The sequence below is a fragment of the Aulonocara stuartgranti genome (assembly GCF_965226115.1).
Source record: "Aulonocara stuartgranti genome assembly, chromosome: 14".
NCBI classification, from domain to species: Eukaryota; Metazoa; Chordata; class Actinopteri; order Cichliformes; family Cichlidae; genus Aulonocara; species Aulonocara stuartgranti.
In genome coordinates, this window is record NC_138950.1 from 22,011,357 (window position 1) to 22,038,903 (window position 27,547).

At 38.6% G+C, this 27,547-nt stretch overlaps 1 protein-coding gene across 1 annotated transcript in view; it reads right to left on the reverse strand.

Moving 5' to 3' along the window:
* The window catches only part of gria4a (glutamate receptor, ionotropic, AMPA 4a), a 122,248-nt gene that overhangs the window by 32,573 nt on the left and 62,128 nt on the right, over positions 1–27,547 (reverse strand). The window contains exons 6-14 of the mRNA XM_082501984.1: positions 23,909–23,961; positions 23,517–23,648; positions 21,271–21,324; positions 20,044–20,202; positions 15,464–15,631; positions 14,145–14,249; positions 13,090–13,200; positions 3,632–3,838; positions 2,190–2,405 (exon numbers count right to left, since the gene is read on the reverse strand). Coding sequence (XP_082358110.1) covers positions 2,190–2,405; positions 3,632–3,838; positions 13,090–13,200; positions 14,145–14,249; positions 15,464–15,631; positions 20,044–20,202; positions 21,271–21,324; positions 23,517–23,648; positions 23,909–23,961 — 1,205 coding nt within the window. The remainder of the gene's footprint in view (positions 1–2,189; positions 2,406–3,631; positions 3,839–13,089; positions 13,201–14,144; positions 14,250–15,463; positions 15,632–20,043; positions 20,203–21,270; positions 21,325–23,516; positions 23,649–23,908; positions 23,962–27,547) is intronic.

Genomic DNA, 27,547 nt, shown 5'->3' on the forward strand with positions numbered 1-27,547 from the left:
CCCTTTTTTAACCACATGGTAATGAGACACGGACAGCACTATCACCAATGTTATTATGCTCTTCCACAACATTAGAACACTAAAGGAATCACCAGAGATGTAAGTCAGCAATACCAGTGTATATAATCTATACTAAATATTGCGTATAAATATAATAGCAACAGAGTAAACTTGGACTTGACAAAGCTAAAAACAGTAGACATGGTGTGCAGCTAAATTACAGTACAGGTAGCTGGCTTGGCGTCATTTCCCTGCATTGCTCAGTAATAATAATAGTGTAGACAAAGTTACAGACCCATTTGAGGTAACACAGTTGTGTGGCAGTATTTTTGTGTGGCAGAAAAAAACAAGAGAAACATTGAAAAGGAAAGCAGCAAAATAAGGAAAAAATAGCTTTTTGGGCCGTTGGTCATCAGAAAAGAACATTTGTGGTTGCAAGCTACAATCACAATTGTTGACTCTACAGTATATATCAGACAACATTTTCTTGTTTCCAGTTTTCTACTTTATCACATGTGACTGTAAAGTACAAAAATGTATTAGGCTTTTTATTTATATAGAGGCAATGAATATTCTTTTGGCCTTAATTAAACTTTGGCAAATACACAGTACTGTGTGATGTGATGGATCACGTTCCTCTATAGCTGGTGAAGTAATTTGACTGGCTAGTCAGTTAATATGTACACAAATAATTTTAACTCCAGAACTTTAGCAAGCTAAGGTTAACTGTAACCTGTAACTTTGTTACATGACTTTGGTTATAGTCATTTGATAACATTATCTGATTAGTTAGCTGTTATTTTCAAATTACTTCATGAGTAAGACAACCCCTGGGAGTATGTATGGGAGCTGGACTTACCAGAGTCTTAACTATGTTTTGCTAAAGTTTCACAAGTTGGCTAACCTTAACTTACCGTCTCACTAACACTGTCATTACTGCCATATTTGAATCCAGATCATTTTTGTAACTTCTTTAATAATAATAATAATAATAATAATAGTAATAATAAACAAACAAACAAAAAGAATAAATAAAAACAAAAACCTTGATCCACTTTTAAAATCTGATGTCATTAGCTATTTCCAGGTGCAAATGCTGCTTGTAAAGCTTACAGTAAAGAATCGCTCTTGCCCGGGAGCGCTTCTTTTCTGAAATGTTCAAATGTTTGGTGACCAGGACACCATGAGCCCATGGGCTGAAGTGTACTCTGTGAATTTTTAATAAATTCATAATAATATAGTGCACAAGTAGTGCTAATAAAAAGATGCAGAGGCTGAGAATGAACACTGATTATGGGCTTGCAACATTACAGCAAAGCATGGTGGCCTCTATCAACTAAACAGCAGAAGTTTTTGTTGAAGTGTATTTTTGAAAATGATTATCAGCTATTAGTGGACTCCATTTCCTAGCAAGTAGCATTGCCTGGTCTTCATCACCTTTGGCACCTTTAAATTTTCAAGTTTGACCAGAGTTGTTTTCTTTTGTTGTTTAAGATCAGTCCACAGGTCACAGAGTTAGTTGGGTAGGGTTGCATTTTTTAAGTTGCGCTATAATCTATTCACACAGAAGTTAATACAAAATGATAGAAATGTGTTTTCAGAGGCAAACTGAGCTAGCAAGCGGCGAGAGACATCTGTTTAACATCTCAGAACAGATAAAAGGAAAACCTTGGAGAGTGAATTTCTGATTTATATAAAAGAGGAAAAACAGTTTCCTTGAATATTCAGACAATCTGGTATCACAGGGCTTATGCTGATCTTGTGCATGCTGAAGTGGGCTGTCTTAAATATCTGACATTGAGCATCTAAATGTCTCACATACATCACTATTATGATATTTCTGTTCATAGAGGATGACTCTAAGTATCCAATGGTTTCCTGCCTAGAAGCTGTCTTCAACACTGTAAATGCCATTTCAGCTGAGAGTGTAAAGGGAGTACTGTCATACTTCTTAAATTTTTAAATGCATTAGCTATTGAGGGCTAATCTATAAAACATAAAAAAATATATACTCAGAGACATCAAGAGTCATGATGAGTTGTGTGGTAAAAAAGCACCTTACAATAAAAACTAACTTCTGTAGCTACTGTATGCGCTTTCATCCCTTAACCATAGGCTTCAGTAACTTTTCTAGTCCAGTCCTGGGATCCAGCTCAAATTCTAACACCTAGTATGTAACAATAACTCACCAAAAACAGCACAACACTGACGCCAATGTAAGCGAACACTATGCACATCCAGATCTCGTAGGCCAGTGGGTCCAGGAAAGAGAAAACACCTGGTTTAGACTTCTGAGGCTTCTTGATCATGATTGAAATTCCCAGAGACATGAAAGGCTTAGAGAAGTCGATCACCTCCTCTCTCACCAGGGTGATGGTCAGTGGGGCCACAGCAATTTCTGCTTTCTGCAAAGGAGAGGGGTGGGGCTGAGATTTCACTTCACTCTCATGTTTTTACTGCAGTTAATTTGCATCAACTGCATATAAAACAAACAAGCTATAATGAATAGAAACTGTCAATGAGCAAAGCAAAGGGGAACTGGACTCAAAGGTGAGAGAAGAAGTGGGAGAGCAGAGGGTTGAAAGAAATGCAGGCGGGTGATGGGATACCAGAACGACAGAGGAGTATTTCATACAGTAGACATGAAAGGCAGTGTGCATACAGACTTACACACATTTACAAAATCCAAAGAAAAGTCAGAAATACCATTAATTCAGCACACAGACTGCTGAATGATTGCATGATTCTAAATGATAGCTACAGTGGTAAGTGAAACAACCTACGATAGCAGCGCATTGCTACAAAGAGTAAAGATGTTGCAACACAAGAAAAGTAAACAGCAAATATAAAAGAACGAGGACAGAAGTGATATGAAAAGAAAACAGAGAGGACAGGATATCAAATACCCACTCAACCTAATGCACAATAGAGGGACGGATAAAACAAATTACAGCAAAGACGGGGGGGGTAAAGTACAACAAAGAAAAGACAAAGACTACAAGTGCAGTACAGTATTTTCTATGTGTGGAAGAAGAGTTATCAGGACGGACTGTGAGTGTTTGATGCAAATCAAACCCGATTAGTCAATGTTCTGCTGTGTCACCTTCCAGATTCTGGAGGGTAATTAATTCTGTCGGTGTTCTGCTGCAACGTCTCCGCTTTCACTCTTCGTCAAATCGATGACTGACATTGTCTTGTGTGTGCAAATAAAGTTTGTATTCAGACAGCATTGTGAGATCTCAGACTGTGCCTGGGAGTATATGGCATAATTAACCAGCGTGGCAAAAATCTCAAGAAATAAGTGAACCTGCCGTGACATTACATCTCAGTGGGAAGCTAACTTGGCAACTATGGAGATGCAGAGCTTGTGAGAGTTGCTATACTGCAGGGAGTCATTTTGAGAATTTCTCAGTCATTGCATGATGTAATGTCTCTGCAGCTCATACGACCTCTGCAAAGATTATAGAAGTTTTTGCCAAAAGGCACCGAAGTGCACCATAACAGGATGTGATTTGTGATGCTGTTGTAATGTCATTGTGATTTCACTTAAACGCCATACTCTGATACTTAACAGAAAATCCAGAACAAAATTCAAAGCATTCCTTGCATGCTGCAATTTTTCCATCCTTACCCCGTACACAAGCTCGCCAACCATGCCATTCCATATCTTTGTCTCTGGATCCCTCGCTCCATATTTCCCATCTGGTACAATGGAGATCTTGTATTTAATTCCGATGTGTTTGGCAATCTCAGAGGCAAGGTCCACACAGTATCCCTCATACTGGTCGTTGCCCTCATAAAGCTCCCAGTTCTTCTTCAGCATCACGTAAGGACCCTCCTACAAAACCAGCATAAGGGAAGAAGGACAGCTGTTTGGACGAACATGATGGCAGGAATTAAGAGGAACCAGTCTGCTTACGAACAATGCACCACGCATGAAACACGTACAAAGAAAATTGATGTTATTCTTGTGAAAAATAGACATGTATATAGATTTTAAGGAGAAGCTTATATTGAACTTCTTTTTGTAAAAAACAATCCTTGAGTAACAAATCTCTACAAGATATGAAAATAATGCAAAGCTACAGGATTGAATAAAAGACCAAAGAGCAAATCAGCTGAATTTTATAAACTACATACACATCACCCTATGATATCTTAGCGTACATACAGGACCATGTCCATATAACCCACCATCACATTATCAGATTCATGTGTTAGTAACTGTGTAGTAACATAAAATCTCACACACAAACTACCTTGTTAGTAAAACACAGAAGCCAGAACTTGATAAAAAATGATAGTTGATAAAATGGGAAAATATCTATATATTACAGATGGTTTTTACAAGGTGAAGTTTTATATCTTGTTTTTCTAACTTGCAGCACTGTGTTATATGCCTTCGTCTACATGACTCCACAGGGACCCTCACCTGAATTAGTGCAACACTAATGCTGAGAAGAGAGAAATGTATGAGAGGGAAGAAAAATACAAAGAAGGAGAAGAAAAAGCAGAGGAGACTGGTGCTTTTAGGCGAAATGAATTCTGTGCATGCAGTTATCAAAGATGAAAGCGAAAAGAGTGAGTTTAATGTGAGGTGGTCGGTGTATTAGGAATAGCACAAATGCATCGCTGCACGTAGGATATCCACAGAGAAAAGAAACGCACACAGACGCAGAGAGTCTTTTGAGTGACAGTGCATCTATCAGAAGCAGTGAGTAATGGTATTATGCCTGAGGCAGCTTACCCTGTAATCCACATGAAACAAAGCCTATTAAAATGTTATCAAACCTGTTTTAATCAAAGACTAATCTCATCTGTTTAATCAAACAGGCCCGGTATAATACCCAACACGGCCGAGCTATGAAACAGTAAATGTGGACGATAAAACGCATACAAAACGATAACATTTGAATTCTTCATTCGCGAAATTGATTCACACCAAACTCAAGTACAGTTTAATCAAGGAGAATTTTTATGCTGACATGAATCAAAGAGGTCAAATGAGCAATAAAGAACACAGATCTGGATGAAATCAATGGGAGAATCTTCAATCTGGGAAATTGAATTACATTAAGAAAAGGTCTAGCTCAAAGGAAGGCATGCAGAGGGATTAAAACCATCTCACAACAGGAGCTGAGCGATACAAACAAATCCTTCAAAGGGAAGTTGGATTTATAGATTGATCCTTATTCTCTTCAGCAAACAAAGAGCTTGAAATGAAACCATTTACTTGTGCACTTGTGTACGACTGAGGCGTAAAATGAGAAATTCTTCTCAGTGGGGGTATTTAATGACTTTGCATTTATCTAAATGTAAAGATGATTTATACTGCAGAAGAATTTCTGTCTTATATTATCTGATTCCTAATTTGGTTTATGAGTAAATATCTTGAAAATTAAAAGCATTCCCCACCGCCTCTGCTGGACATCCTGACACTGCTCACTGGATTGAGGATTACCATTCTGAAGACTCCAGTCTGGTATTTTGATTTTGGCCACCACCAAAATAAAATAAACCCAAAAAACATCAAGATAAAGTATTATCATTGTTATTTTAAGCATGTTCACAACCTGAAAAAGCTGCTAGGATAGCTGTAAACATTTCTTTTTCTAAAATATTATTTTTTAAATGAGTTCATCATCATTTTTTTTAGTTTGCTTAGGACATGCACACCTTTTTGTTCTTCCACATAAACAAGGTAAAAAAAAAACATACAGAAAATAACATTACATTTAGACAATTCAAAAACAAATACACATTACAGAGGTGCTTTTTGCAAAAAAAAAAAATTCTCCACTTTTCAGTAAAACACTATTAAGAAAATCTGTTTCTTTTGAAGCCAAGCATTCAAATCAGTTCTTAATTTATGTTGAATATTAATGCTGAACATTTGCACTACCAAGACAATCATCGTCATCATCATTAAGTACAAACATTTGCCCTTTGGTGCTCAGTTTCATAACATACAAAGAAAACAAAACATAAAAGAACAAAACATTTCTCCCAAAAATATGATTATCAGATACATTAGCAGCTTCCGGGGCACAAATTCCACAAACTATACATCAATCATGTGAAAAGCAAAGCAGTTTCATGTAAATGAAACAGATGCACAGAGCCATCACAATCGCATACCAGGGATAAAAAGTAAGAGGAAAGCGATAGTGTGAGGAAATCATCTTTTAAAGTACAAGTGCTTTGAACGCTGGAACCAGTTGTAATGCAGACAACTTGTACAAATATATATAAGGAAATAAGGAAACTCAAACGTATGCAATATTATAATCTGATTGATGTGGTTGCATGTTTAAAGCACTATCTATAACCTTAATAGTTTCCATTAACACATATGTGCTCAGAGCTAGACTGATACCACTCTAATTCTGTAAGTTAATTATGAAGCTGCAGCCATGAGACGGTTAGCTTAGCACAACTGTCCATTGGAATGAATGCAACCAAAGGATTAGCTGAAAAATACAACATACATCTCCTCAGTGATTTTTTAAAGCGGTCTTGAGCAATAGTTCTGTTGCTCTCTACATCCATCCGTAAAACATGGTGGAGGTACTGTCGTGATTTAGATCAGCTTTTCAGCTAGTGGGGTTGGGGATCGTTTCAAAATGAATTATGAACACAAAAAAAGGTACCATCTGGTAAGCATCTGATTGGCAACAGTTTCATGTTTCAACATGACAGTGATCCCAAATATACTGCCAATGCAGTGAAAGCATACCTTGATAAAAAACACACACAGTGGAACACTCTCAGTCAGGATTTAGCCTAAACAGAGCCTGGACCTCAACATGATTAAAAAAGTGTGGGATAATCTTGAACGAGAACAGAACAAAAAGGCAGCCAACATTCAAAGTGGAGCTTTGAATGTCATTCAAGAAGATTGGAGAACTACAGTTCAGCTAAGAGAGTTCAGACTGTGTTGAACGTTTAAGGTGTCATACCTTTCAAGCTTGTTAGAATTGTAACAAGCTATTTATTTCTTTATATATCTATATTTCCATGTATCTTTGCACATGTTTCAATAAACTGCTACACCTATTTCCCATTTTCATTTTGAATAAACCACTCTATTCCTATTTTTGGAGCTTAATTTGAATTTGAGATTGTTTCTGATATAATTGGTTTAAGGTTTATGTAATAATCAACTTAAAATCATATCCACAAGTATTCGTGCACATGCTGTAGTGTCAAATGGAGAACAGCATTATTGTCCAAATCAAACTCTTGGCAGTTGGCAAATGGAAATATCTTCTAATGCATATTTATTTATTTTATTTATTTTTATTGTCAGCTTTATAGTGAATTCTGTGAATCCAATCCTGTCACGTCCAAACAACTTTCTTTGCTGACCCTGAAATGGAAGCGCCTTATCGGATCCCTTCCTTAAAAAATAACCTTGAGCGCTTGTTTGCTTCATCTTTAATCACTGATTCTCAGCGGGAATCTTTTAGTCAGCTTGTGTTAAGGAGAATGCAGCCATCTCAATTACAAGGTCAAATGCTTGAAGTCTGACAAGTCTACTTTGCTGAGTTAATTTAGTTTTATGTAAGCCGATACACACGAAAGGATATACTATATGTATGGACACACACATTTTAGCTGAAGCTCTGGCAAAAGTGGCAGTGTATCACTTTAATGCCTCCTTAAGGTTTGTTATCAGTTTGCTCCAGACACTTTTGTCTTGCTGTGAGTGAGTGAGTTTGTGTGTGTACAAGATGTTAGCGCATGTATTTACTGCTGGGAAAAAGCATCATGTTTGGGTGTTGCCTAATGTGGCATCATGAGTTAGTGCAAGGAATGGGAGGGGAGAAGAGAGGAAGAAATAAGAATCAGGAGGTTGAAAGGAAAGAAGGATGGTAATGGGAACGAGACTAGCAGGATGAGAGGGATGCAGGGCGTTTTGGCTGTAAGAAACTACAGAAGAAAGATGAGGGAGGAGATCAGAATACAAACAGTGATCGCTACAAGGAGAATAGACGATAGAAACAGCAAGGGGGAAAGTGTGAAGGAGAGATTAAGAGAAAGAGAGAATATGACAAAAAAAGAAAAATGGAGAAGAAGCGAGGGAGCAAGCAAAGAAGGGAAAGGGGTGTGTGAGAGAGGGAGAACAGCTTTGTAGAAGCAAATGGTTTGGGCTGATAAGACATGAAACACTTCACTCTGGTGCCAAAAAGGCAGAAATGACTTGCTATGTAAGCCAGTGAGCTAGCCTGGTGAGAAGACGAACCCCAATGCAATGGACAGTCAACCTAACTGTCCAGTCATTCATTCACTCCCCCTCAACCCCCCAACTGGATTACAGCATTTTAAAAGCCAGATTTTTACATAGCAAGAGACATCTCACCAGCCTGCGAGCTATCTGTTCACATGACCAGAGAAGCAAGGCAGGCAGTGAGTCACAGCCTTTGTCAGTTACTTGGTCAGGCAGTCCATTTATTAAGCAATTACTGCAATCACAGTACATAATCATCTATCCGGTCACATATTTGGCCAGTTGGTCAGTGCGATTAACTCCCAGCTATTTAGCCATAAAGAAAGCAGGGCAGTTCAGCAGTTAATAAGATTATTTGAGCAGCCAACCAATGACCAGAAGACGAAGACTGCCAGTCCTTCAAGTCCTCTTCAGTAACAGTCAGTCAGTTTGTCTGTCAACATATGAATCAGTCAGACAACTAATTAGACATCAAGGCAGACTAAGTCTAACCGACCAGCCGTGCACAATCCTTTTGGTTCGTTAAAGATTTGGTTTTATTTTTTCAATAACAATATTCTTTCTTTTAAGATTAGAATTGTTTAACTTAAAATCTAACTAATATAAAGTCAGATATATTGCACTACTATGATTATAAAGCAGGGGCATAAATAAGACACAGTCATGTCCTCATGGGTGTATCTGGAATAGAGTTAAGGACTCTTTAATAATGACCATAGGCAACACATCTAACAATCTGCCCTCATCTTTGCTCTGAGATCTGTGAGGGCTTTGTTGATGCACATGTATTCATGTGTTTGTGTAACTGGGTTTCTAATTAATGTTTACTTTAGCATTTGGGTCTTGAGGATGTCTGCAATATTTCCATTTTCGTGTAGGGTCAGCTTTGGAGTATTTTCTGGGATAGTTTTTAAAAAATGCTATTCTTTTACATGTAGAGTACACAAATGATCACAGTGTCTCTGTGGAAGTAAGATTAAATACATAGAGAGACATGGAAAATAGCACTGTCTCATACAAATGCCCAACAAGTCACCTAAAATTATGAGAACAGGTTTACTTTACCCTTTTATTTTGATGAAGAGATTAAAAAAAAAAAAACAACCTATCAGAAGAGCTCAAATACACTAAAGGAAAGTTGACTGAGTAGGCATGACTGAATAGATTTACAGAGAGACACAGCATAGAGATGAAGACAGAGGAGAGAAAGGTGAGTGCTTAAAAAAATGCCGGACTGACAGTGAAGACCTGTCACTCTCCACCTACATCTTCTCTTAAAAAAAAAAAAGTAAAAAATAAAATCGAAATCTGATTAAGGCAAATTCTTCTGCAGGCAGTGTAACAGAGAGGACGGTGGTAGCTGTGTTGTCCTCAAAAAGAGAAGAATCTAAATTAACACGTCCCACAGTCCGGTGACTTTGTGCGACCAAATGTCAAACCTTGACAGACGCTGCAGAATCCATTGCAGAGCTTTCATCTGGTGGTAGCTTTGTTACGAGAGGAAGACAGGAGCACAATGAGCAAGTCAGCCCAAAACCTCACAGGGCCATGATCCTCCTTCTCGTCTCTTCTCTGTGCCGTTATTTCTTAGCCATCTTCATCTAAGCAAATATATGATGTCAGAACCAAATAATTAAAAAAAATGTTATACAGAAAAAAAAGAAAAGAAAGATAAGTCCTTTAAGAGCTTTAGAGAAACTCTATCAGGCTGTCTGTTCTCAGTCATTTTCGAGGGTCTGTGTTTTCTGTCTGTTGGTTTGTCTGCAGACTCGGCATCAGTGTCGCTGCAGAGGTTTCCTCATCACCAGAGGCTGCAAAGAGGAGGAGGTGGCTGAGCTAACATTAGTCAAGCCCTGCTGAGGTCACCATCCACAGAGAAATATGCAAAGACTGCAGGCATGGAGGTAGAAAACAAAGGTTTGGGGAGGCTGAAGAGGTGAGTACAGTTACAGAGAATCGAGAAGACGAAGGAGAGATGAGGGGAGTACGAGGACAGATGTGCTGGAATGTCAGATGAATGACAGACATATTATAGAATGACAGATGGAAATAAACAACGGAAGCATGTACACACTGTTCACCATACTAATTTATTCATAACACCAGCTCTTCAACCAAAACGAGATTAATGTATTGACACAGTACAAAATAAACAGAAAACAGCACTGCACTGTCACAGATTACTAAATTGCCCTTTTAAGTATCTGATCTTGATGATGTGTTTGTATGTTTCTCTTGCACCTGACTCGAGTCACCAAACCAAACACTGCAGTGTAGTTTGATATATTGCCAGCTGAAATGTGCATGGCTGAAGGTGAAGCTCAAACTGGGGACACCTAATCCAGCTGATTTAGTGTTTCTGAACTCTTTACAGCAGCATGCGCGGCTGTTTTCCTCTGCGCCAGCAGGAGTGATGACTGGATCTGGCCACCGGAGGCACTGTAGACTCACTGCACTCTCAAATCAACATCTTTGAGCCGTTGTCTGTTTGTAAGTATTTGCATGAGGGGAGGGCAATGGCGAAGTACAACTGCAGATATTTTGGTCACATTTGAGTTTTCTGGATGAAACGATGCAATGTGCCTTAAAACAAAACACCGAATTAAAGCCCGAGCATCTGTGGCTTGTTTTATCTCTGGGCTGAAATTAGTCTTTTGAGTTGCTTTCACTTGCATCACTTTGCATGCCAAATTGAATTAGACTGATTGCATTTACAGGAAGGGGATGGCCACCATAAAAACGCTGCAGATGGGTGAAGTGAAATCAAATGTAAGCGGAGGATGTGCACACATCCACCGATTAGCCCTCCTTTATCCTTGTTTGTAGAAGAAAGGAATAATTAAACTGGGCTGCAGAGCAGTGTCTATGTGAAAGCTATTAGAAGAGATTGGACTGAGGTCACTTCTAAATGGTGATCTGAGGTCACTTTTGGATTTGCCTACTAATGAGACATTAGTGAAATCTTCCAGCTGGACAAGTGCCACTCCCTCCTGGCTGTACTGCGAGGGCTCTATTGAACTCATCCAGCTCGTCCACTTCCAGGCTGATTTTTCTTTCAGTGTTAAAACGGTGCCATGTTGTGCCCTTGTTGGAGTTCATCCTCCAGCTTTCTGATGCTGAATGTATCCAAAAAGACCACAAAGACAGGTAAACCTCACCACAGAGCTGGACTTGAAGCGCTATCAGTTCTACAGTATCCACAAAGTAACTGTGGTAACTTCCCTCTCTACGAAAAGTGATTGCATATGTTGACTGGTTACGATCGTGTGTAATCAGTAATCAGCGGACGCATTACCGTTTTCATTTGAATAATGTATGGCCCCCACCAATAAAAAGAAAACAAAGAGGGTCCAAGCTAAAAAAACATTTCTTTTTTTGATAAGTGGAAGTTTCCAAACACTTCCCATGGACGCTGAAACAATGGCTGAGGTGAGAGTGTGCCAGAGGCTGACTGAAAAGCCAGATTGTCCAGACATAAGGGTTCAATCGTCCTGTGAACCATCAGACGAGTCTAACAACACTTAAAAGGGGCACTTTAGCCTCGTATTATCACATTAATGTTGTGGCCATTGTTTCCCCACAGTACAGACTGCAATATTCATGGCAGACTCTATTAGCACTAAGGGATGACACATGCCCACTTCTCCTTTATTTAATTGTACTGAAAATAGCCCCAGTTCACCTAGAGGGTACTTTCAAGACACCCTTCAATGAAAAGGAGTGATGCGGCTTAAAAACAAGATTCTCACTTGCTATTAGAAGATAAAATGCAAAAGGTGGAGGCTAATCTGAGTATTTTTCAATATTCAAGAAACCAGCTTGAGATGATGTGAGCTTTCTGACATTAGGTCACTTCTAGTAGCTTCAACCACACGAAGATGGCTCCATGCTTTTCATCTTGTTTCAGCATAAATCAAGGATCATTAGACCTTCGATTGTTCAATTTTGATGAATCCTTGGGAATTGTAGCTTCAGTTGCTACAGCCAGTGTGCTCTTCTGCTGTTGTAGCTCATCTGCTTCAAGGTTGGACATCCTGTGCATTAATGTTTTTATGCCTGTGAATCCTTTCGAACAGTTACAAGTGATATTGGGCTATACAATCAAACTGAATCGAATTGATGTGCTGCTATTTTGGCTTCAATGAGTGGTTACTGGTGTTACTGTTGCCTTGCAATCAGCTAGAAGTCAGGCAATTTTCCCCTCTGACCTCTGGCATCAAGAGATTATTACCCAAAGAACTGCAACTCACTAGATATTTTCTCTTTTCTGGGCCATTCTTTGTTGGCCCAGGAGGTTGTCAGTTTCTGAAACATCAGCAAGCTGGCGCCAACACCCATGCCTAATTCAAAGTCCCTTAAATCCCCTTTTATCTCCATTCTGACGCTCACTTTAAACTTCAGCAGGTCATCTTGATTATGTCCATATGCCTGAATGTACTGAATCGATTCCATGTAATTGGCCGATTAGGTATTTGCATTATACCACTCGATCAGGGGTGCCGAATAAAGTGACTGGTTAGTGTGTATCCTATCCCCTGTGAAATATTCTAAGTGGGTGTTCTGTATATGAGAAATTCTCTGCCTAGAGTTTTCCTATTCCATCAATTTCCACTTACTAATCTTGCTTGGAAAAAAATGTAAAATAAAAACTTATTTCATATGGTTATCATATTTTTTCTGGTGTGTAATTTTTTTTCAACATAAACTTCAAGTCTCTGCATACGTGCTCAAGTCAAATCAAGATTCTGGTGACATTAGGCTATGTATTTTGGAACGACTGAGTGTCCGCGCTGAAGGAGAGCTTCACCCAAATAGCACCCAAACAATGGAGAAATGAAAACAGTCAGATGGTACATTACCATGATAGTTGTCACGACAACAGTCCGGTTCTCCATAGCCGAGCTGTCATTGGACAGAGCATTTTCATTCTGGACCAACACAAGTTTGTCTATGTCATTCCAGTAACCAATCTGAGGTAAACAGGGGGATATATGGGAGTAGGAGAAGATGAATGAGAGGGAAAAGAGAAAAAACATCCATGAAAATATAGTTTAATGTACTTTCAATCAGTTTTACCCTCGCACAATTTATGCAAAATGTAATTCGACATGCATGCAATACAATCGAGACAGAAAAGGTAAAACAGAATCATTAAAGGAAATGAGAAGGCGAAATAGGAGAAAATGAGACTGAGAGAAAGATAAATCAGATTGAGCAAACTCCAGGAAATTTCCCATTGGAACTGTAGGAGATATTGAGTGTGAGCCAAGAACCTTCAATAAACACACATTGCTGTCGAAGGAACAATTGCGATGCTGGAACATGGTGCTATATCTTTATTATTGGGGCTACATGTATGTGATTTTCCAGTATAGAGAATTTATAAGCTGTTCCAAATGACATCCTGTCCTCTTACTTTCTTCTCTTATTGAGACAGATTATGTTCAAACTTTACTTATTTATGTCACTGCAGATTTTATGTACCCCCAGGTTGCCTGGGAGCTGATCTCCAGTGTGTACTCCAAAAAGCCATTAATATACACAAGCTGTGATGGCTGGTTTGATTGCAGTCATCTAATGGTATTCATAATTGCAAACAGAAGTTATTAATTAAGAATTATGAAAATAATTATGGCGTAAATTATTTTTTTTATGAATGGAGGCTGAATGAAGAATGAAGCACTATACAAATTAACAGGAATTGTTTAAATTAATTGTGATTTATGTATATATCCTGCTGAGGCATCGCATTTGCTCAAATGAAGATAAACAGCATTTTCTTTGCATTTTCCTGTCTTTTAACATGGCTTTTTAGAAACACGGTCTAAAATACTTTGCTCATGGTATTGCTGTGAGTATCTGGACTCAAAAATTTATAGTCCTTGTCTTTTTTTAATGCATGAGGAACTTTTACCTTGCGCGGGCCATTGCTCTTGAGTTCAAACACGTCCATCGTGTAATTCACCCTCCGACCGTAGTGATCAAACTGAATATTCCCAGTCAGGCCCTGAATGCGCACCTGGATGAATTGTAACAGTAGAAACATAAAACTAAAATAGTTCATACAGATGTTTAAGATCGCAGACACTCAGTGAACAGTCAGGAGTACAATAGGAGTGATTGGGCTTCTTTTTTTGTCTTCATGGTGAAGCCAAGCAAGCGGTGCTTAAACAAATAGTTCAATAACTGCAACGGGATGTTGCAACAGAGACAAAATTGAGTTTCCATTAGCAATAATTTGATGCACAGTTAACATTAAGACTAATACCCGTTATTTATTTCAATTATGTCAAACGAAACGCTTGCATTGTTTCCTATGAACACTTTGTGCCCAAGCTGAAAACCTGAATTGAGTGTGGGAATGTTAGCTGCTGCCACTAAGCAACTATAAACAGAAGAATTAATGAATGCAAATACTTTAACGGTGCTGGGTTTTTGACCCAGTGTTTTTGAGTTTGTTGTTTAATGTTCTCTGTTGATTCTTAGGTTGCCCCTCATTTGTTGTCATTAAGCGTTAGTTTGTCTTTGCTTTTAGAGGCCAAGTCTAATTAAAGTTAATATTGTCTCGTTTTCACTTTAAACATTACACTGAAAGTCTGAGGCAAATACTGCTGATGGGTAAGTACATGAGACATTAATATAAATTGATAAGATATAGAAATACGGCAGTACAAGTATAAACATAGAGACAATTGAAGTCCTGTTGATACAGTATTTTAAAACAACTGGACCAAAGCATTTATTTCCATAATATTTTGTTCTGTCATGTGCTGTTTTTATCATCAAATGGTTGGGACCTCCACAACTTTAACATTATGACCACAAAATTTCTACCGATTCACAACAGACAACAGCCGCAGTCCCTAACAGAGCATCCATGTACTGTATGCCTTATTTTCAAAATAAAAGCACTTGGATTTAACTTTCCAAAATAAAGGCACAAAACCAAGAGTTTATCTGAATGGTTTAATTAGTTTAGTTAGTGTTTAAAACCTTTTCAGTAATTTTTTCTGCTACCATTTTGTTTCAGATTATTTACAACCTATTTACCTCCAGCTTTTCAGGAGAAAGCAAAAAAAAAATAAAAAATTCTACATCAGCAACAATCCTAGTCTTTCTTCTTTGTTTTGTTCATTTCATTTGTTTTTTGTGTGTTTACATGTGATAATGGATAATTTATTTAGCATTCACTCTATTATAAAATTTGTACACTATCAGTGAAATTGAGCCAACCTGTTTGAGCGCACGCTCCATATCTATTCCTTGGTTCCAAGGAGCAGCTGGATTGGCCAGACAGTCACCTGCATTGCCACGGCGACTGATATCGATTTTTTGACGGCGAAGGGTGCGGAAGGCTTCAGCCATTACAAGGACACCATCATAAGTCAGAGATGAGGTATACTGCGAAAAAGAGAGAGGGGACAAAGGTTACCTCTTTGACAAGCCTAAACTTTGTATAGAACTGTATGTATATCTTAGGTCCTTCATGTTATATAACTGATAACATAAATTGCCTAAAAACTGTTTTATTATCCTTTTGCATTAAAATGTTTAGTGTGAAGTATTTCAGTATATTTGTTGCTTTCCAAGAATGTTTTTCTACAACAGTATTACTACCCACTCACATCTTTTGACCAGGCTTAGACCATCATAACTCTACATAAGGGAACATGGTCATTATGTAAACTGTGACCAGTGCCACAGTCTATCTCACTGCTCTGACTTTTATTTTATTTCTCCAGTAAATATCCATCAACACCACTATAAATGTAACATCACTGTAAATGTGCCAGGATTAGACAGAGTTACAGTTTTTAAATAAAGTCACTGTACGTGACATTGAAGCCATTTAAATGAGTTAAATTATATCATAAACGTGTTTTTCAAATATGCCATAATTCTTTGTCATGCTGATTGCCAAGGTTTACAAACGCTTATTACTGTTTCACTGGGTTGTATTATAAAATAGACTTAATACCTTTAAAATGACTTGCTATTAATTTTAATTCAATGTAAGACACTATCAGTGTCTGTGCTCTGATGAAACCCTGCAAGTGATGGTGGTCTTGACAGATTGCTTGACAAATTCATTATAGGTAAGACACAGCGCTGCAGGGAAGAATACACACACACACACTCAGCAGCAACACCCCCACCCAGGACACACACAGACACGCAGCTCCACACAGATGGAGGCAGTCAAACACTCAGCAGGCTGCCTTCACATTGCGACAGAAAGAAGTGGAGGGATGAAAATGGAAGGATGCAGGCAAGTCGGCTGAGATTCTCTTGCCAATGCTTTCCACGCCTCTGCAGGTAGTTTCTCTCTTATTGACATCCCTTGATTTGTATCCCACAAGGTGTTTTTTGCAAGGCTACGCAACTGTGTCATCCTCCTTTCATCTGTACCCTTTGAAACTAAGGAAAGCCTTTAGGCATGTGACTGACAGATGAAGACTATCCGAATCACAGAGAAAACAAAAAGTGAGCCAAGTAGTTTTCTAACTTTCAGTTTATGTCAGGAGCAGAGTACAAATGTTTTGGGGGCACAAAGAAACAGAATTACCTTTTAAAAACACAAAGTTTCAGAAAATGTTCCCCAGGATCAGATTCAATCTTTAAGTTTTTAAATGTGGCTTGTCAAACAGGATAAAACATTTAGAGAAAAATATCAGGGACCGGCTTTATGATTAATATATAAAGATGAACCAAGTAGTTTTCATTTTTCACACATATTTATAAAAATCTATGCAGCTATGACGCTTTGCAAAAAGTGAAATGATCAAATCCCTCCTTTTGCAAGTGGAAGGACTTGAACATTGTCCAGTATAATCAAATGCAAGAAAAACTAAAATTATTTCTAGTAGCATCAGCTGTTATTTATCTTTAAAGCTAATAAAAATGCCATTTTGCTAACTAACTAAGTTTGTGATGTAAACGACTCCATCCAATTCGAGCCAAAACCATATTTGACCTAAATTTCACTGTCTTTGTGTAGCTCTCTTATGGCTCCCCTGCTGTTTTCAGATCACTCCTGGACGTATTCTGATGACGTCCACATCTGAATCTTCACCTCTTTTACTGCCACGCAAAGAACAAAAGAACAAAAATCAAACAGAGCAAAATTCTGCTGTTGGGTAGATGTTACAGCTAAAACTTGATCCTGAATAATTTTGGACTTGGTATTTGACCCTGACATTCACAGTCTGATCATCAGGTCAAATTCCTTTTCCACAATTCCCATGACTGTGACAATATGATGACTGAAAATACATGTTTCTGATTATTCTCTGGGTTTGGATGCTGCAGGCTGTTTCACTGAAAGCTGCTGTTTGTTTGCTGTCTTGTAGCCAAAGCCTTCCTTATTTAATTCCATGTATAGTTGTAATTTCCTGTTTTGAGAAGGGTTTTTGGTTTTCCAGATATCCAGGGTTGTTGAATCTGTTATAGATGTGTCCTTGCATGACAGCATTTAACGTGGCGTCATGAATAACACTGGCTGAGCACGAGTTCGTCTTCGTTCAGAGGGAGAACGGTACGGTCTGTGAGTGAAGGCTTTTACTGTTACGTTCTGTTCTAATTTTGTCTCTCCAGCATTTCCTTCTTTTTGAGACTTTGTCTGTTAGCTGTTTGTTATGTCCTGTTTTATTTTGTGAGTTGTTTGTCTCTTTTTGACTTGCTTTTAGTTTTACTGTCTTTTCATTGTCTTGCTTAATCTCAGCTGTGTCTAGTTCCCATTGTGTTTCCTCTCATCCCTGATCATCGCTCTGTATACAGTCCTGTGTCACTTTGGTCGTTTTCAGAGTGTCTGTGTTTTTACGCTTGTGTGCTCTTTTTTTTTTTTTTTTAAAGTAGGGCTGCTGCCTTCTACCCAATATGAATGTTTAATTTTTTATCTTTTCCACCTGTAAGTTCTGAACCTGGGTGTCTTTCCTGTGAAAATAGCTCAAAAAAAATACGGATAAACTGGATTTGATTAAAAGCAATAACAAGAAAGATGGAAAACGTCAGGATTGTGCAAGAAGTTAATAGACGAACAAAAAGAAAAAAAACATTTAAACACTACATTGAAAAAAATATTAAATGAGTTTCTGAGAGGGAAATAACATCTGAACATTTAATTTCATACCAGCAATAATAACTAAAAGTAGAATTTAAGTGAGCAAATCTAATGTTTACTAAGATTATTATCACGATGATCATTATTAAATCCTTCTTATTAATCATTTTGATTAAATCTGTTAACACAGATGTGGTCAACATTCATAAAGTCAGATCAAGTGTTTGCAGAAATTTGGAAAAATTGTTTGTATCTCCTGAAGTGATCCTAATTATTATTTACAACATTTTAATGAGCTTAATATATTTCTTTGACAATTACTTTTCAATAAAATCTCCAAGCAAAACAAAGAGAAACCAGCAGTTAAGAGATTTTGATTGATGGGCGGCTCAAATTCCAGCCTCAAGTGTAGAAGGGACAATTCTCAGTAGTATTTCCCACCCTGCCCATTATCAGGCCACATTTTTATTTGGCCTAAGGCTACCAGTTGCCCCAAGGTTAACTGAGCTCATTTTTTTTCTTTTTTTTACAGAGCAAAAATTAGCCAAGAGCAATTTGGAGGCATCTGTTGTCACGAGAGGTAACTGGATTTCTGTTACTGTTAAATCATTCAAATCATTGTTTCCAGGTTTGTAACACAGTATATGTACATGGCAGCAAAAGTAAATACATTCTCTGAATGCACTTAAACAAAGATGTTTAGAGGTTTTGAGATTTGAGCACTTACAGGTGTGTTTGCTTCTGTTTTGTGCATCAAAATATGTTCACTGTGTTTATCTGTCACAATCATGCATAATAGGCTTACCTCAATTAACACACTAAATGTTGTGTAAATGTTAAGGGACGATTGATGAAGCTGACATCTACTAATGAGAATTCATTAGGTGAATCTAAAACTGATGATTAGCTCATTAACACTGGGACTGGGTGAAAAATAGCGTGCCAATTAGAAATCGTAAAACCATAAATATATATTTGCATCACTGTTACTAGTTACAAGTAGTTACTGCGTTACTGTGTTTTTTTGAGGATTATTGAATACAAACAATTTCAGCAAGCGGGCAGAGGGCTGACAGCTGATGTATTTTTAATGGGTAGGTGGACATTTTTTCTATAAATATACCCACAGGTCAGTGCTCTGTCAAGGGATTTAATTGTGAATATCTATAAGGAGCTGGAACTATAAAGGTTAAAGAAAGATATCTCAGAAAAGTGAGTAAATAGGTGAGAGAGCCGACACATGACAGCAGAATTTTATTCTAAACAGACACAGAACACCAAAGTCTTTAGTCTACATAATCTGTATGCATCACGTTAACCTTGAGACTTAATCACAGATAAGCCTTTTCACTGCCATATTCTGAGGTCATGCTCTGATTGGCTAAGAAGCTGTAACACATGCACCACATCACACTCTGAATGGTTCAAATACTGCGTATCCCCCTGTGGCTGGATACCTGATTGAAAACCTTCCGTGCAGCTTTTGCGTTGAATTTCAGGTACAAAGAGCAATTTGCACATCAATGGCAGTAATGTGTGTGCGTGCACTTCAAGTAACTGTTTATCTCAATACCATGCATTTTTGAAGTAAGTCTGAATGGAAGTCCTGCATTTTCTTCATTCCATATTTTGCTGTAGAATTTATTTCAGTGCTTCAGATACCACACAAGAATATGTTTCAGGTACCGAGACCTCTGTCTGACGCAGATTTCCAAAATGCATATTCAATGATAGAGCAACGTGTTTTTATTACCTTAGGTGGGCTTTCAGATCCAGGGTATTCACGCTGATCGAGTTTGTTCCAGCGCTGCATAAGTTTTATGACAATAGGCTTGCTGAAGTCCACTAACTGGAACCCGGTCACATTGGCCCCGCCGTGCATGAACCTTTCCAAAGATATGTCCTTGAAACCCTGGGTAGACCAAAAGCATGACAGAAATAAAGAAATGTGTTTGGAACAATGTAACACAAAAACCACAAAAACCTTCAGACCAGACGATGTAATGCAGTCCATATTCATCTTATGAAATATCCAAGGAAACAACCATTTAATCAGTGTAAAGAAGGTACACTTCACTAACTACACATTTATTGCCTGAGATATCTTAATATAAGAAAAAAGTCTCAGTTTTTCTGATAAAGAAATGTGTTTTATTTTGTTTATGTATTTATTCTAACTGTGGAACCACTGTAAAAGTCAAGCAAAACCCAGAACTTTCTACAGTAGATCATTTAATTGATTAACTACTACTCAAGTACTTCGGTATCGTATGAATGGCCATGGGGGGATGTCTTTATGAGCAGGAAAAGCTGTAAAACATAAAACTTTAGTTAAAAGTCCAAAGTTTAAGCCTTCCTTCACATTTTCCAAAACTGTCCAGTGACCCAGATTGGAGACCTTGTCGGCCCAATTCTGACCCCCTGGCCATATGTTTGAGACCCCTGGTCTAAGGTTCAAAGTCCTCCCACAAACTAAGATCTCCAGATTACATCCCCACAGTGGAAACTTTGCAACATTGAGGAATCACTAAAAGCAATGAAATTCCATCTAACCTGACCTGAGCCGGACCCTTTTACACTGTGCTGGAGAGAACTACTGTTCAAAAGATTTCAGGAATTAAGGTTGAAACAATGCTGATTTTATTGAGCTTGATTCCAGCAGCTTCCCAAAGGTGTGACTTTGTCAAGGAGAGACACATGATAAAATAGTAATTTAGTAAAATACATAATAGGATCTGGTAGAAATAAATAGAAAATAATTAAGATAATGTTTTTTTAATCATTGCAGAAAATCTCCAACTCTGTAACGACAAAGACTTGAAGAAAAATTCTTCAAAGGTCCATCTTGTTTTGTCTAGTATTGCATGTCAACTGTGGATTCTTAAGTAGGCTTTTGGAATAAAATATTACACCAACACTGTAGGAAACGTGTTTCAGAAAACAGCAGGACAACAGTTGAAAGCAACGCCAGCATCCTTACCAGGTTTGCTATGATGTAATGGTAACCTTTGACATGTTTCCCCACACTGACAGCCTGAAAAGAGAGAGGGGGAGAGAAAACGTGGATTTAATTTGGAAACCAGGGGGAAAGTAGCATTAGGGAGCACGACAGGGGTGTGACAAGGACAAAAAGGTGATTTCCTCCATCTCTTGCTCCATTACCTTCCTTAACAGTGGTGCTGTGGTTACTTTATTATGCTGATTAAAGGAGGATAAAATGATGAAGACTTTGGTACCATGCTGGCTAAAAACTCTGCAGACTTTTAAAATGTTTTAGTGATGCAGAAAACAGCCAGTACTTTGTCTTTTGGAGACATTCAAATTGAAATGATAAAATTTAATTTGTTTTGTTGAAATAGCTGCTTTTGAGAAATGTAGTTCCACTGAAAGAAAGCATATAATACTTTACCTAAACTTGAAAACAGGTCAAGTCTGACCCAAACACAATATATGGGTTATAAAAGCTGCAGATGATTTCACTCTTTTCATTTTTTTTTTTTTGTTTGCTATTTGATTTCAAATGTGACCTATAAGGTAAAAATATTTCTGCTCAAAACTAAAACCCGTGAGTTTTTGGTCACTGATATTATCCATATAGGGAAATGGAGCGAAAATACAGCAGACTGTGGGAATTCTGACAAAGTGGTCGAATGCATATTGAGATTAACAAGTGGCATAAACCTAATTAACAAACTGTTCACATTTTTCTTTGTCTCTCTCTCACCCACACATATCAGCGGCTTTGTACTGACGCAGACAGATGTACGTACACACACGCGCGTGCACACACAAAGATCGCAGCTGGCAGGGGCAGACAAACAGAGCAGTCTCTGTCTCAGAGCAGGGATGCAAGCCAGTGCCAGCTCTGCAGAGCTGACTAGTGTGTGTGTTTGTGTCTGTATGCCCGTCTCAGTACACATGTGTGCGTTTGTGCGTGCGCCTCCTGTCTGTCTGTTCACTCAGCACAGAAGCCAATTAAGAAACAGTCTGTGTGTCTGAGATGCCGCTACTAGTGTGGGTTTGTGTCTGTGTAGCTGTATGACTATGTGCATTGTAATGCTGTAATTTTAGCTTTTTTTTTTTTTACATATATTAAATTTCTGTGTGTTACCAGTAATTGTAGGAGTTTCTGAGAGGTATGTGCATTAGTGAATGTGCTTGTGTGTATGTTTGTGTTAGTGAGTTTATCACATATGCAAAGTGAGGATCACATGTAATGACAGGTGGCAGGACCAATGGGATGTTGCAGCCCTGAGTCACACGCTCTATCTTTCTCACACACACTCCTGAGACCTGTCAGAGCTCAAGACTTAACCATCAAACAAGACAGACAATCTAATGAACTCAGAGAGCCATAAGGTGTCCGAGCGCATGCCTTGATATTTATTACGTGGGTATATGCTTGAAATCTGTGTGCGATAGGACTCTTTACTGTCATTACTGCAATCACACACTGTTGGGGAAGTCACAGTTTTTCATTCCACATTTACGAACTCCAGGGAAAAACTCAAATCTTGTTTTCTTTCCAGATGTCAGAAAGCATCAGGCGAGCTGCTGCAACCAGCTGAGTGGAGCAGACAGTCGGCAGACACTAGTGGTACGGTGAAAAATCTCCATTATGTGGTACTACAGTCATTAGTAACTTAACTTTAATTCTAATTGTTTTCACTATTTCTCACAGGGTCTCACCTCATTACTTAACACAACCTATTATGTGGTTAAAAGGATCTAAAAACGTATCATTGTGCTTTGGCTGTATCTCATTAAGTGTTAAGTGCAGGTCAGTAATGTCATCTCTGCCCTCACTCAGTGATATTTGGGCAGCCATTAACTCGATCTCATGATCTTGTTTAGCATCCAGATCAGTGTCAGACCTCCATGCACCAGCAGTTGGATAATTCTTTTTTTACATTTTAAAAATTCCTTTTATTACTTGTAACCAGGGACTGTAGAGTATTTATAAATGCTGTAAATGTAATGTAGCCATTAATAAATGGCAATAACAACCTCAAACTTACTCTAAAACAGAATTATTTAACATTTAATAGACCTGTTAATTATTCCATGTTTTTCCATCCTGCTAAGTTATCTGCACCACAAATCTCTCCATATTCAACCTCCATACTCAACTAACATGAGTTACATGGTTTGCTGGCTTAAGCACTATTTTGGATTTTAGACTGAAGTATTCACAATCTTGTTGGTTAAATTTCCCAATAACAGTACCTGTTCCAGGATGCTCTGTAGTCTCTCAGGCTCCAGGTCAATGACATATTTTCTCTCCTGCCGTCGATCCAGGTCCTCTAAGAGTCTCCGATACGCCGCCTCATTGAAACTCTCCACACAGATTGCACTCACCTGTACATGTCAAATGCGCGCAGGAACACAAGAGAAGACATCATGGATAGAGTCATGCATGTAAACCTCAAGCAAATGAAAAAGCTATTTGAAGAACTAATCACAGAAATGTGAATACACAGTATGGGAGCACAGTGTGTGCATGTGGATGTTTAAATTAATATACTAGTTGTGCGCTCTGAGAAAGCATGACAATTCTTGTGCATGTGTGTGTGTTTTAGCAGGTTTCCAAGAATTTGCGCATTTGTGTGTGTCCTGACCTGCCATCCGTTCTGCCCCGCTCGCTCCATAATTGCCTGCAGTATTGCATAACCTAAACAACAGAGAGTAAGGGAAGCAAAAAAGAGAATTAATGCTGCACTAGGTACATGATGCAGTTGAAAAATGGATAAATTATGCTTTGCTGTTTTTTCCAGAAAAAAAACTAAATAAATAAAAGTGCTCGTGTTTTCAAAATCTGTTATCCTAATCATAGTTGAGGTAAAACCTTTGCACACTATACCAGAATTAGCAAAACTGTTTCCAGGTGTGCATTACGCTTAAAAACTAGGGGCAAAATGCTTAGCATTTAACGCATCTTCAACTTAATTTTTTATCTTCCAGCCTGCAAAGTGTAACGTCTGAATTGTCTGTCGAATTCTGACACTCAGTGTTGACATTTCATTGAAATTAAATTCTCAATCCTTTTCCCCCTTAAGAGTAAAATAGGATTAAAAAGTAATTCATGTGTAAATACTTAGTATTTATAGTCTGGAATCAAAACTATAAAATGGACTTCTGCTTCTACAATATGAGGCAACACACCTTTGAACAGGCTGTCTTCTTAATGTGTTTCTAATGAATCTGACTTGATCAAACAAGCAGAAGGTGTCAACATGAGTGACAATGGATATAATATTACACCGAACAAGTGTCATGTTGGGTCAAGACAAATGGGAAACATGTAATAATAAGTAATAACACAATGCAACAGCAATATTCTTTCTTAATATTGGCATGCGGCCATGTTTCTATCACAATGAGCGCTGAAACAAACCTTGATGCTAACTCTCTGAGCAAAGCAGATTCAATCAAAATAAAATGATATCACAATTCGCTGAAAGTCACATGGACACAAAGGCAGAGAATCACGAGTACAGCGGGAGTCTTCTAAAACACAAGACGAGAAAGCACACACTCTAGTTTGACCTTTTTAACCACTAGACTGATGCTATATAGAATCATACATGTGTCTAAATGAAAATGTCTGTGCCTAAAACTTAACCTAAAACTCTAAAAAGGTAAAACTTGGTGTAAAAAATAACCCAACTTTTGGAGAAAAATAAACTGACAAAAAAGATTTTGTGAACTTACGAAATCCACTAAACTAAAAGAAAATTTGTTTTTGACATTTTGTTCACATGTGTCATCACAACCTGCCTGGATGAGACTTTGCTGATTTTGTTTATTAAGAATTAGCAGGTGTGCGTGACCTGGAGTCAACCGCCTTCACAAAGTGCTTTGTTTTTACTGCAATAACCAGTTTAAGACTAGCTAATAAAAACTAAACTAAAAATCATCATTTTGCAGTGCACCCTGCCTTTCGCCCTGTGACCGCTTTAGCACACCTGCAACCCTGAACTGGTGAGGCAGAAGAAAATGAAAGAGTGGATAAAAACTAAACTCAAATGAGCTTATCTGCTTCAGAAACTAAACTGTATTGAACACAAAAAAAATCGAAATGAAATCAGAATTAAAACTAATTGCAGAATACAAACTGATTATATTGTAAGTTACTCAGGTGTTTTGCAGTATGTGTGCCTTCCTATGTACTGTTTTTACACATATTATCTAATGCTTTCAGAAATGGGTATGCACTAATGTAATCTATTTGAATTTGTCTGTGAATGCATTTGCCTTTGCATGCACATGTGCAGTTCTGTGGACATCCACAGTTCGTGCCTCTGTGCGTGCGTGTTAGCAGCTGTCTCTGGAGCAGAGCAGGGTGCATAAAACAGATCACAGTGTTACTGCCTATTTTCCAGCACATTACAGGCAGCAGGTCTTGATGGGAGCCTGTAATGAAGGGCCCTGCCTTGGCCAAGTCATGGGTGAGTACAGCCCAAATTCTTACGCATCCATCTTTCGCTCCATTTCTCCCTCCCATCCCCCTTTCTCTCAAACATTTCCCCTCCTTCCTGTGCTATATGCTACTGTACATCCCCAGAGGCTTGTGATTTTGTCTGTCTACTTATTCCTCCTTTCTGTAATGCTCCCCCTGCCATCCTCCACTGCCCCCCCATCTACCTCCACTTTCTCCTCTTCCTAGCCCTTGCCCCCGTCACCTTGTTTGTCTCCTCCTCTCATGACTCACAGCTAATTTTCTGTCTTTTTGACTTTGCCACCAGCACGACTGACCTAACCTGTGTTTCCTGTTCCCCCTTTTCCTTCCTCTTTTTTTCCCCTTTTGCTCCCCCAGGTAATAACTTAAAACAACGAAGGCCACAGGATGCTGGCTGAGGCACCTACACACATGCACACACACACCCACTATAGTACGGTCTGGGGACTTTACGTCATGTTTGACCTGTGTTTCACTCCCTGTGGCTGGGGATTAGTCTGTGTGGGAGTGTATGTGTGTGTCTATTTGTGCACACATGTAGGTGTGTGTGAGAGAAATAACGTGCCAAGCATCCCCATGACAGTGGTTAGGGTCTGAGGGCATCAGCTGTGCCTGCTCCACTAACTTGCGTGTGCTGCATTTTGGCATGGTCGAATCAAAAGCAGGTGAACGCCGCGAGAGCTGACGCCAAATCTTTGTCTCTGGCTGAAAAGTGCCAAATCACCACTGTTTCAGCTGCTGTCCTTATAAAGTCTGCTCATTAATAATAATGGATTGGATTTATATAGCGCTTTTCAAGGCACCCAAAGCACTTTACAATACCACTATTCATTTACTCTCACATTCATACACTGGTGGAGGCAAGCTACAGTTGTAGCCACAGCTGCCCTGGGGCAGACTGACAGAAGCGAGGCTGCCATATCGCACCATCGGCCCCTCTGGCCAACACCAGTAGGCAGTAGGGTAAAGTGTCTTGCCCAAGGACACAACGACCAGGACAGAGAGCCGAGGGATTGAACCGGCGACCTTCCGGTTACAGATGCGATTCCCAACCCCCTGAGCCACGGTCGCCCATTGCCAGTAATAAAACCTTTGTGTTTCCATGAGAACACAGGGCTAAATATGGGAGTTACTTTATGAAAAAAAAGAAAAAAAAAAGAAAAGAAAGGGTTAAGGCTAAGAGGGGTACGCCCTTACTGCTTTTATAGGAATTAAGAGGGTCAGTAGCAGCTGGGTGCTGCTAATCAAATGTCCTTGATTAACTGATCATCTGCAAGTCTGAGCACCTCTATGAAAGAAAAAGTTTTGACAGTTTGATGTTCTGGAGGATTCAGGAATGTTTTAGCTCAATGCTGCAATCTTCCCAGGAGCTGACGTCCCAGGAAATCCACCATATAGTCAAACAATGCAATGCTCGGCCTTAGAAATGCAAAACACCTCCAAGCAATAGGTCTCAGGGTCTATAGGCCTCAGTAAGTGTGTTAAATGTTAAAGTTTGTCACAGCACAATTAGATGAAGATTGACTGGTAAAAAAGTACAACTTTTTTTGAAAGGCTGCCATGAGAAAGCCTCCCCTTAAAAAACAAAAACAAAACAGGGCTGTATGACTTAGGTTTGCAAAGATGCTTTTGAAAAAAAATGTCAAGGCTTTAGTGCTTGCATTGGAAAGACATGACCAAAGTGGAGATGCCCAGCAAAGTGCCAAGATTGGTGAAAACCAAACACAACATATCAGCACAAACACCTCATGCCAACTGTTAAGCACAAGCATGGAGGATTGATCATTTGGGGGCTTGT